The sequence below is a fragment of the Chiroxiphia lanceolata genome, chromosome 4 (genome assembly GCF_009829145.1).
Source record: "Chiroxiphia lanceolata isolate bChiLan1 chromosome 4, bChiLan1.pri, whole genome shotgun sequence".
In the NCBI taxonomy this organism is placed as follows: Eukaryota; Metazoa; Chordata; class Aves; order Passeriformes; family Pipridae; genus Chiroxiphia; species Chiroxiphia lanceolata.
Window position 1 is genome coordinate 659468 of NC_045640.1, and position 12119 is coordinate 671586.

A 12119-nucleotide genomic window follows, 5' to 3' on the forward strand; every position below is an offset into this window, starting at 1 on the left:
CTTTTCCAGTGGCTGCTGCATATGCCAGGGGTGCCCCTGTGCCAGGGAACATGGATGGACTGGGAGCTCCATCTCCCATCCCATCCCTCCCTCCCAGCCTGGGTGTCCCTGGGAATGGGGATCCCACGGTTCCCTCCTGCCTGGAGGTCCCAGCACGGCCCCTGGAGCCAGGACAAGGCACCAACTCCCCTGCACGGGCCTTCTGCTTCCCCCTCACCCCCTGAGGGGGAAATCCTTGGGAAGGGCTGTGCCCTCGGAGGGCCCGTGGGATCCACAAATCATCTGGGTGGGTTTGAGGTTCTGCCAGTTCCTCCTGGAAAGAGGAGAGCCCTGGTTTCCCTGGAATCCTCGTGCCAAGGGTGTTTGGAGGTGGGTAGTGTGGGGGTGATGTTCCCTGCCAGGGAAGGCTGAGGCGGCAGCAGGAATTGCAGTGGGAATTGTGTTTTCTCTCCACAGCCGGCTGTCCATCACATCCCCGGCTTCGAGGTAATTCCTGACTCCTCCCTGCAGCTCCAGCCCTGGCCCTGCTCCATCCCGAGCTCCATCCCTGACCCTGCTCCATCTCCTGCTCCATCCCCAGCTCCATCCCCAGCTCCATCCCTGCTCCATCCCCAGCTCCATCCCTGCTCCATCCCCAGCTCCATCCCCAGCTCCATCCCCTGCTCCATCCCCTCCTCCATCCCCAGCTCCATCCCTGCTCCATCCCCAGCTCCATCCCTGACCCTGCTCCATCCCTGCTCCATCCCCTCCTCCATCCCCAGCTCCATCCCCTGCTCCATCCCTTCCTCCATCCCCTGCTCCATCCCCAACTCCATCCCTGACCCTGCTCCATCCCTGCTCCATCCCTGACCCTGCTCCATCCCCTGCTCCATCCCCAGCTCCATCCCCAGCTCCATCCCTGACCCTGCTCCATCCCCTGCTCCATCCCCAGCTCCATCCCCTGCTCCATCCCCTGCTCCATCCCTGCTCCATCCCCAGCTCCATCCCCAGCTCCATCCCCAGCTCCATCCCTGCTCCATCCCCTGCTCCATCCTCAGCTCCATCCCCAGCTCCATCCCTGCTCCATCCCCAGCTCCATCCCTGCTCCATCCCTGACCCTGCTCCATCCCTGACCCTGCTCCATCCCTGACCCTGCTCCATCCCAGCTCCATCCCAGCTCCATCCCCAGCTCCATCTCCAGCTCCATCCCCAGCTCCATCCCTGACCCTGCTCCATCCCTGCTCCATCCCCAGCTCCATCCCCAGCTCCATCCCCTGCTCCATCCCTGCTCCATCCCCTGCTCCATCCTCAGCTCCATCCCCAACTCCATCCCTGACCCTGCTCCATCCCTGCTCCAACCCCAGCTCCATCCCCAGCTCCATCCCTGCTCCATCCCCAGCTCCATCCCTGCTCCATCCCTGCTCCATCCCTGCTCCATCCCCTGCTCCATCCCTGCTCCATCCCTGCTCCATCCCTGCTCCATCCCCAGCTCCATCCCTGCTCCATCCCTGCTCCATTCCCTGCTCCATCCCCAGCTCCATCCCCAGCTCCATCCCCAGCTCCATCCCTGACCCTGCTCCATCCCTGCTCCATCCCTGCTCCATCCCTGCTCCATCCCTGCTCCATCCCTGCTCCATCCCTGCTCCATCCCCAGCTTCACCTGAGCTCTGCATGAACCCCCCTGGAACTTCCATGGGCAGTTTGTCCATCCTGTCCTCAGGAATTATTTTAGGATGGAGGAGTCCCCTTGCAGGGATTCCGGTGTCCTTCAGCTGGCAAAAAGAGCTGGAAAAAGCGGGAAAGCTCATTTATGGCCTGTTAGAAGAGGGAAAATGGGTCCCATTCCAAGGTCCAGAGGAGACCCCGGAGATGCTCCAAGGGCTGGAGCCAGGCTGGGAGAGCTGGGGGGGTTCCCCTGAAGAAGAGAAGGCTCCAGGGAGAGCTGAGAGCCCCTGGCAGGGCCTAAAGGGGCTCCAGGAGAGCTGGAGAGGGACTGGGGACAAGGGAGGGAGGGACAGAACACAGGGAATGGGTTTAGGCTGGAAAAAGAGAGATTTGAGTGGGATGTTGGGAAGAAATTTTTCTGTGGGAGGCTGTTGAGGGGCTGGGATGGATTTCCCAGAGAAGCTGTGGCTGCCCCTGGATCCCTGGGAGTGTCCAAGGCCGGGTTGGAGCAACCTGGGATAGTGGAAGGTGTCCCTGGCTGGAACTGGATGAGCTTTCAGGTCCCTCCCAACCCAAACCATTCCCGGATCCTATTCAGTTTCAGCTGCAATTCCAAGCCTTGGGATGGGCTGATGGATGAGAATTCCTCTAACTCTGTCCTCTCCTCCTCTTTTCCAGAGTGATTTGTCCTCCAGCCTGGACGAGGTGAGTCTTTAGGGATCCCTTGCTTTTCATCTTGGGCTGGGGCAGATTTGCCTCCCTGGGGGAGCCCCTTTTTCCGGGAGCATCCGGATTTTGGGGACAGGAGTGACCACCAGCGGGACGGGGGGGGGGGGGTGGACTCTGTGCTTCACCCATGGCAGGGAAAGTCAACGTGGGATTGGGAAGCATGTTGGGATCCATCCCAGCTCCCTGGGATGTGTGTGTGTGAGGAGTTCCCCCTTCCCAAAGCACGCATGGAAAAGCTGGAATGCTGGGCTGCCCCTCGGCTGCACCTCAGCTGGAATCCCGGTTGCCACCTTTTCCTGGGGAATTGCCCAGGAATTGAGGATTTCCCGGACTGTTCCAGTGGTTCTGAAGGAAATATTCTCATCAGGGAGGTGGTGGCTGCCCCATCCCTGGAAAAGTTCAGGGTTAGGATGGGGCCTGGAGCAAGCTGGGATAGTGGGAGGTGTCCCTGCTCATCCCAGGAGGTTTGGACTGGATGACCTTCGAGGTCTCTTCCAACCCAAACTGCTCCATGGGTCTGTGATTCCGAGAGCAGGATCCCAACCTGTCCAAGTCTCTCCCCAGACCTCGTGGCTCCTTCGGAGCAGATCACCACGGGGGGAAGTTCCATCCTGGAAAACTCCAGGCAGGGATCTGCTGGAGTGTTGGGGTGGCCCTTGGAGCCAGGTGACCCCAAAATCTGGGAGATGAGCTAGGGAAGGCCCTGGGGCCTGGCCACATTCCCATGAAAGGTTGGATTGGATGGGATGAGCACATTTTCCCAGCTGCCTTTCCCGAGGGAGCGGGGCCCACCCCTGTTGCTCCCATGAGTTGGTGTGACCATAATCATCTCTCTGCTCTTTCTCCTTCATCTCTTCCCATCCCTGGATGGGGAATTCCACAGTTCTGCCTCCCGGCCTTGTTCTCCGAGGGGCTCCTCCAATGGGTATTTTGCTCCCCTCCACCCCCCTTCCTTTTCCCAGAAATCCAAGCAAAATCCCAACAGAGACTCTCGGGGAGAGCAGCTCCTCCAGAGGGGCCTGGCCTGGCTCTCCTGCCCCGTGGGATCCCCATCCCACCCATCCCTGAGCCTCATCCCAAAGTTTGGTGCCAGCCTGAGTCTCCAGCGCCTTGGGGAGAATCCTGGTGCTCCTGGAGGACCAGGCTGGGACCATCCTCCTGCTCCATCTCTGCTTGGGAACGGCCTTTTGGGACCAAATCCCCTCCAAACTGTGGGGTTTAAGCCCTTCTTGGAACTCCCATTCCAACTGGGAGACGCTCCCAGCCCTGGCTCAGTGTTGGCTTCACCCATCGCTCTTCCAGCCCCGGCTCACGGCCAGGGTGGGATCAGCTGAGCTCCAGAGCTCCTTCCCACCCACATTCCCTCTGATTTGTCCTTGTCCAAGCCATCCCACTGCCAGCAGGTGTTTTCCTGGCTGTCTCCTCCCTCCCACCCGCTGTGGGTGAGAGCTGTGCCTGGGAATTGCTTGTTCCCTGATCCCTCCCCGCTCCTGCCTCATCCCCGGCATTCCCTGCTCCCTGCTGTCCATCTGGTGGGACATCTGATCCTCCTGGAATCGCTGAGGGCCACTGGAAAAGCCCTGGGAGAGCAGCAGGGAGCGAGAAGGACTCAGGAAGAGCTGGAGATGGTGCAGGGTTGGAAGCCAAGTGTCCCCTGGGGCCTCCAAAGCTCAACCTGGAGAGAGTGCAGGGACAGGCAGGAGCTCTTCCCCCGAGTTTTCCCTTCATCCCACATGGATTTCCCGAAGGACTGATCACTAAGGTCCCTTCCAACCCAAACCATTCCGTGATTCCGGGTGTGAGCAGCCTCAGATGAAGGATTTTGGGAAGCAGGGGGTTCCCGGGTGATGCTGGGGATGCTCTCCCTTCTCCTTGGGACTCACCTCCTGGATAACCTTCCCATTCCCTGCCGGCACTAACCCCCTCTGTGAGCACATGGATCATGGGATGGAGGACTTCTCCAGGTGGGAAACCCGGGCATCTGCCCCAGAACGGAATTACCCAAAATCTCCAGCTTGAGTCAGCAATTCCCAACGGGAATTAAAGCTCCATGGCAAGGGCTTGGAACTGGATGATCCTTAAGGTCCCTTTCCAACCCAAACCGTTCCGTGATTCCACGATTCTCTACATTCCACAGGGAAAATCCCTTTGGGGAGCATTTATTTGTGCCCAGATGGAAACCTGCTCCAATCCTGGGACTGGAAAAGAAACACACTGGATTTAATGCAGTGTGTTTCCAGCCTGGAAAGAATTCCAGGTTCCCAAATTGCTCCCAACTGCCCTCGTTCGAGGGGTGGCATTTTCCGAGGTTTTCCTTTCATTCCTGCTTTTTTTTGGTGACTCTGGACTGGGAGATGCAGGTTCCAGAGGAACACGAGTGTCCAGGGAATTCTGGCTCCTGCTTTGCTCCCCTCAGAAGGCAAATTCCGAATCCCTCACGTGCTTCCCAGATTTGGGATCACCCTCTGGAGCTCCCTCTCCCTGGGCACTGTGCAGGGGTGGCTTTCCCTGTCCCGTGGGGTGGTGGTTGATGTGGTTTGTAGGAACAGCAGCCCCTTCCCACACCCAAGGGTGATGCCAGCCCCCCATCCCGTGCTGCTGCTCCCACTAAATCAATACTTTTTGGGAACTGGCTCCCAGCATCTCACTCTGCCCAACTCTGACCTTGCTGCTGCCGCTTCCTCCCCTCTCCTCATCCCTCTGGAACCCTCCCACCGTGATCCTGGTGGGACAGAGGTGGTTCCACCTCATCCTTCCCTAAAAGGGGCTGAACTTGCTGGAGGGCAGATCCCTCCTGTTTCCCTGGGAACGCTCAGGGATCGCTCCCAGCAGGTGTTTGATCTTCTCCAGGCTCAGATGAAAGGGAGAAACCCAGTTTTCCAGCGAAATCCTCCCCCCAACCCTCATCTCCCCCTCTGGCTGTCCTGGACTTCCAGAGGGACATGAGTTTGGCGGAGAGATGGAGACTCTGGGAGGATCCAGCGTGGGGAGGGGGTCGGTGTCCCATCCTGGGGTTCCTGACATGTCCTTTCCCTCTCTCTGCTCCCTCAGCCAGAGGATTCTGACCTTCCGTACCCGCCCCCCCAGCGGGAGCCCAACATTTACATGGTGCCCCAGGGCATCAGACCCGTCCTGCAGCGCACGGCCATCGAGGTGAGAGGGGACAGGGGACAGGGACGGGGTCATGGGGCCATCGAGGTGAGAGGGGATGGGGTTGTGGGGACATCGAGGTGAGAGGGGACGGGGTTGTGGGGGTATCGAGGTGAGAGGGGACGGGGTTGTGGGGGTATCGAGGTGAGAGGGGATGGGGTCGTGGGGACATCGAGGTGAGAGGGGACAGGGTTGTGGGGACATCGAGGTGAGCAGGGACAGGGGACAGGGACGGGGTCATGGCCATTGAGGTGAGAGGGGACAGGGGACAGGGACAGGGTCATGGTGACATCGAGGTGAGAGGGGACAGGGGACAAGGGATGGGGTCATGACCATCGAGGTGAGAGGGGACAGGGATGGGGTCACGGGGACATTGAGGTGGGAGGGGACAGGGGACAGGGATGGGGTCATGGTGACATCGAGGTGAGAGGGGACAGGGGCATGGGGATGGGGTCATGGACATTGAGGTGAGAGGGGGCAGGGGACTGGGACGGTGTCATGACCATCGAGGTGAGAGGGGACAGGGGCATGGGGATGGGGTCATGGGGACATTGAGGTGAGAGGGGACAGGGGACAGGGACGGGGTCACGGGGACATTGAGGTGAGAGGGGACAGGGTCACGGGGATGGGGTCACGGGGACATTGAGGTGAGAGGGGACAGGGTCACGGGGATGGGGTCATGGCCATCAAGGTGACCAGGGACAGGGTCATGGGGATGGGGTCATGACCATCGAGATGAGAGGGAAAAGGGTCATGGGGTCATGGCCATCGAGGTGAGAGGGGACAGAGGACAGGGATGGGGTCACGGCCATCGAGGTGAGAGGGGACAGGGGATGGAGTCATGGGGACATCGAGGTGAGCAGGGACAGGGTCACGGGGTCATGGCCATCGAGGTGAGAGGGGGCAGGGGACAGGGACAGGGTCAGGGGGACATCAAGGTGAGAGGGGACAGGGGCACGGGGATGGGGTCATGAGGACATCGAGGTGAGCAGGGACAGGAGACGGGGTCACGGGGACAGGGTCATGGCCATCGAGGTGAGAGGGGACAGGGGATGAGGTCATGGCCATCAAGGTGAGCGGGGATCCAAAACAGGCCTTGGGATGCAGAGAACCCCCAGAACCTGGGGGGCTGGAGAAAAAGAGGCTCCAGAGGGACCTTCTTGGTCCTCACAACTCCCTGACAGGAGGGGGGAGCCGGGGGGATGTTTGGGCCCTTTTCCCAAAGAACAAGTGACAGGAGGAGAGGGAACGGCCTCAGGCTGTGCCAGGGGAGGCTCAGGTTGGACATGAGGAGGAATTTGTTGCTGGAAAGGGTGGTGAGGCCTTGGCAGGGGCTGCCCAGGGAGGTTTGGAGTGCCCAGCCCTGGAGGTGTCCCAGGAAGGCCTGGATGTGGCACTCAGTGCTCTGGGCTGGGGGACAAGGGGGGCATCGGGCACAGGGGGCACTCGGTGACCTTGGAGGGCTTTTCCAGCCTCAGGGATTCCGTGCACACCCGGCTTTTCCCACCACTGGGTCACCTCTCCATGGAGGGCCACCCCTCACCTTCCCTTCCCCTGGCGAGGAGCTCAGTGACAGAGCCGGTGACAGAGGGGTGGCTCAGTCTCTGCTGTCCCCTCCCCTGCAGATCCTGGCCTGGGGGCTGAGGAACCTCAAGAGCTTCCAGCTGGCCAGCGTGACCTCTCCCAGCCTGCTGGTGGAGTGCGGGGGGCAGCTCGTGCAGTCCTGCGTCATCAAGAACGTCAAGAAGAACCCCAACTTCGACGTCTCCGTGCTCTACATGGAAGTGGTGAGGGCCCCGGGGGCTGGGATCACACGGGGCTGCTTGGGAAGGACCTGGGGGGCCCAGGAAAATGCACCTTCTGGTGAAGGACCTCAAAGTCCCATAAAAATGCACCTTATGGTGAAGGACCTGGAGGTCCCATAAAAATGGATTTTATGGTGAAGGACCTTAGATCTCATAAAAATGCACCTTATGGTGAAGGACCTCAAAGTCCCATAAAAATGAATCTTGTGGAGAAGAACCTCAGAGTCCCATGAAAGTGGATTTTATAGTGAAGGACCTGGAGGTCCCATAAAAATGCACCTTGTGGTGAAGGACCTCAAAGTCCCATAAAAATGCACCTTATGGTGAAGGACCTCAAAGTCCCATAAAAATGCATCTTTTGGTGAAGGACCTGGGGGTCCCATAAAAATGAATTTTATGGTGAAGGACCTCAGGGTCCCATAAAAATTAATCTTGTGGTGAAGGACCTGAGGGTCCCATAAAAATGCACCTTATGGTGAAGGACCTGGGAGTCCCATAAAAATGGATTTTATGGTGAAGGACCTCAGATCTCATAAAAATGCACCTTATGGTGAAGGGCCTGGGGGTCCCATAAAAATGAATCTTGTGGTGGAGAATCTCAGAGTCCCATAAAGTGGATTTTATGGTGAATGACCGTAAAGTCCTATAAAAATGCACCTTGTGGTGAAGGACCTCAGAGCTCCATAAAAATGAATCTTACGGTGAAGGATGTCAAAGTCCCATAAAAATTAACCTTATGGTGAAGGACCTGGGGGCACCATTAAAAATCTTTTGGTGAAGGACCTGGAGTCCCACAAAAATGAATCTTATGGTGGAGAACCTCAGAGTCCCATAAAAGTGGATTTTCTGGTGAAGGACCTGGAGGTCCCATAGAAATGAATCTTGTGGTGAAGGACCCCAAAGCTCTCAGAAATGGATTATTCTGGTGAAGGACCTGGGGGTCCCATAGAAATGAATCCTGTGGTGGAGAATCTCAGAGTCCCATAAAAGTGGATTTTATGGTGAAGGACCTGGGGGTCCCATAAAAATGAATCTTGTGGTGGAGAACATCAGAGTCCCATAAAAGTGGATTTTCTGGTGAAGGACCTGGAGGTCCCATAGAAATGGATCTCGTGGTGAAGGACCCCAAAGTTCTCAGAAATGGATTATTCTGGTGAAGGACCTGGGGGTCCCATAGAAATGAATCTTGTGGTGGAGAATCTCAGAGTCCCATAAAGTGGATTTTATGGTGAATGACCTTAAAGTCCTACAAAAATGCATCTTGTGGTGAAGGACCTCAGAGCTCCATAAAAATGAACCTTATGGTGAAGGACCTGGGGGTCCCATAAAAGTGGATTTTATGGTGAAGGACCTCAAATCTCATAAAAATGCACCTTATGGTGAAGGACCTGGGGGTCCCATAAAAATGAATCTTGTGGTGGAGAACCTCCGAGTCCCATAAAAGTGGATTTTCTGGTGAAGGACCTGGGGGTCCCATAGAAATGAATCTTATGGTGGAGAACCTCAGAGTCCCATAAAAGTGGATTTTCTGGTGAAGGGCCTGGAGGTCCCATAGAAATGAATCTTGTGGTGGAGAACCTCAGAGTCCCATAAAAGTGGATTTTCTGGTGAAGGGCCTGGAGGTCCCATAGAAATGAATCTCGTGGTGAAGGACCCCAAAGCTCTCAGAAATGGATTATTCTGGTGAAAGGCCCTGGAGCCCCATAACAAAGCCCTTTATGGCACGGTTGGTTCTGCCCCCGTTCTCTGTGGGGTGGTGCAGCAGCTCTGCCCCCCTGCCCCGTGTCCTGACCCCCCCTGTTCCCGCAGCGCCTGCCCAAGGAGAGCCTCTACAGCCCCCCCATCGTCATCAAGGTCCTGGACAACCGTCCCTTCGGGCGCCGGCCCGTGGTGGGACAGTGCTCCGTGCGCTCCCTGGAGCCCTTCCGATGGGATCCCTCCGGCCAGGACAGCGCCCGGCCCCCCGGGCACGGAGGTACGGGGTGGGCTGGCACCGGGATCCTCGTGGAGCAGGGAACGGGGCGGGTGGGGAGGGACCCGCCCAGGGACACCTCCCCCCAGCCCAGCGTGCTCCAGCCTGGCCTTGGACAATTCCAGGGATCCGGGGGCAGCCACGGCTTCTCTGGGAGTTCTATCCCAGCCCCTCCCAACCCTCACAGGGAGGAATTCCTTCCCAGTATCCCACCTAACCCCGCCCTCCCTGGGCTCAATCCATTCCCTCTTGTCCTGTCACTCCGTGTCCTTGTCCAAGCCTTCCTGGAGCCCTCCCTTCTCCAGGAGGAGCCGTGGGTCACTCCCCACGTGGCTTTGAGCTCAACCCAGCTCTAGTCCGGATCCAAAAACCCCAGGAGGTGCCAAGAATGAGTTTAGCTCTGGGACTGGCTGGTGGGATGGGCTGTCCTTGGGCCAGGCTGGTCAACCCGCAGGAAGATGAACTTTGGGGGCTGTGAAGGATCTGGATGGGGTTGGGATCAGGGACATGAGCTGTGGGTGGTGTGAGGGCTCTGGGAGAGGTTGGGATCATGAGGATGAGTTTTTGGGTTCTGTGGAGGGCCCGGACAAGGCTGGGATTATGAAGATGTGGTTGGGATCAGGGACATGAGCCGTGGGGGGTGTGATGGTTCTGGGAGAGGTTGGGATCAGGGACAGGAGCCGTGGGTGATGTGAAGGGTCTGGGAGAGGCTGGGATCATGAAGATGAATTTTTGGGTTGTGTGAAGGGTCTGGATGAGGTTGGAATAAGGGATATGAGCTGTGGGGGGTGTGAGGGCTGTGGATGGGGTTGGGATCAGGGACAGGAGCCATGGGTGGTGTGAGGGCTCTGGGAGAGGATGGGATCATGAGGATGAGTTTTTGGGTTCTGTGGAGGGCCTGGACAAGGTTGGGATTGTGAAGATGTGGTTGCGATCAGGGACATGAGCTGTGGGTGGTGTGATGGTTCTGGGAGAGGTTGGGATCAGGGACAGGAGACGTGGGTACTGTGAAGGGTCTGGATGGGGTTGGGATCAGGGATATGAACTGTGGGTGGTGTGAGGGTTCTGGATGGGGTTGGGGTCATGGACAGGAGCCCTGGGTGGTGTGATGGCTCTGGGAGAGGTTGGGATCATGAAGATGAGTTTTTGGGTTCTGTGGAGGGCCTGGACAAGGTTGGGATTGTGAAGATGTGGTTGGGATCAGGGACAGGAACCATGGGTGGTGTGAAGGGTCTGGATGGGGTTGGAATCAGGGATATGAACTGTGGGTGGTGTGAGGGCTCTGGATGGGGTTGGGATCAGGGACAGGAGCTGTGGGGGGTGTGAGGGCTCTGGGAGCGGTTGGGATCATGAAGATGAATTTTGGGGTGGTGTGAGGGCTGTGGATGGGGTTGGGATCAGGGACATGAGCCGTGGGTGGTGTGAGGGCTCTGGGAGAGGTTGGGATCAGGGACAGGAGCCGTGGGTGATGTGAAGGGTCTGGGAGAGGCTGGGATCATGAAGATGAATTTTTGGGTGGTGTGAGGGCTCTGGGTGGGTTTGGGATCAGGGACAGGAGCTGTGGGGGGTGTGAGGGCTCTGGATGGGGTGCAGAGTGTCACCCCGAGGCTCTGGGAGAGGTTGGGATCAGGGACACAAGCCATGGGGGGTGTGTGGGCTCTGGGTGGGTTTGGGATCATGGACAGGAGCCGTGGGTGGTGTGAGGGCTCTCGGTGGGGTGCAGGGTGTCATCCTGAGGCTCTGGGTGGGGTTGGGATCAGGGACAGGAGCCGTGGGGGGTGTGAGGGCTCTGGGTGGGGTGCAGGGTGTCACCCCAAGGCTCTGGGTGCCCCTGGCTGCCCTGCCATGCCGTGCCCTCCCTGCAGACGACGTGAGCCTCACGCCCGGGGACGACGTCCTCATCGACATCGACGACAAGGAGCCCCTGCTCCCTGCCCAGGTATGGAAAACGGGGCAGGGGGGGATAACGGGATCCTCGGGGTGCTCTGGGGGACCCTGGGAGGCTGGAGGGCTGGAGTGATGCCCTGGGAGGCCATGGCTGGTTCTCTCCCTCCCTTTGGAGCTTCCACCCGTGTTCTCACCCCCCCTCCTCCACCTGCACATCCCCAAACTCATCCTCCTTCCCTGCTTTCGGTGTCAGGGGCTGGGTTGGCTCTTCTGGGGGAGGACAAGGGACTCTCTCCACACCAGGCTCTTCCTTCAGCGTCTCCTCCTCACTGTGGGGTTTGGTTTGAGGCTGGACAAGGTCTGGAGTCACCCCTTGGGAAGGACAGGCACTGTCCCAAAGAAGGGATGGGAGGGATAAATAATCCCTGGAGGGATTTATCCCAGCACTGGGAGGTGAACTGGTGCTGGGAGATGATGGGACAGTTTTCCCAAGGCCAGGCTGGAAGCAAAGATTCCCCGAGGTTCCATCATCCTCACCCCAAGCCAGGTCTCCTTTTCCCAGTTTTCCTCTTTGAAGGTTCCCTTGCTGCTTCCAGCAGCTCCAGTCCCTCTGCAGAGGGGGCTGGTGGGACTGGGATTGCAGGATCCACAATCCAGCTTGGGCAGGGAAGGAGAGGGGTGTTCCAAGCTCCCTGTGCCGTGAGTTTGAGGGACCTCAGCTGTCCCTCGTGGGTGGATCAGGCTGGACACGCCCCTGGAGCTGCTGTTCTCCTCCCTGGAGCTTCCCATTCCCGTAATCCCTGTGTTCCTGCCCCAGCAGGGGTGTCCCCTCTGGGACAGCCCTGCCTGTGCCGAGCTGGGCAGATCCATGGCTGATCCACAGGTGATCCTGGTGGCCCAGGAGCAGCTGGGCGTGGTGCCAGGAACGTTTG

General features: G+C 58.5%; 1 protein-coding gene across 1 annotated transcript in view; it reads left to right on the forward strand.

The window, feature by feature from the left end:
• LOC116785622 (dysferlin-like) overlaps window positions 1-12119 on the forward strand; it is a 62705-nt gene that overhangs the window by 22931 nt on the left and 27655 nt on the right. Inside the window, exons 13-18 of the mRNA XM_032685451.1 lie at window positions 457-486; window positions 2323-2349; window positions 5425-5526; window positions 7149-7310; window positions 9138-9303; window positions 11166-11239. Coding sequence (XP_032541342.1) covers window positions 457-486; window positions 2323-2349; window positions 5425-5526; window positions 7149-7310; window positions 9138-9303; window positions 11166-11239 — 561 coding nt within the window. The remainder of the gene's footprint in view (window positions 1-456; window positions 487-2322; window positions 2350-5424; window positions 5527-7148; window positions 7311-9137; window positions 9304-11165; window positions 11240-12119) is intronic.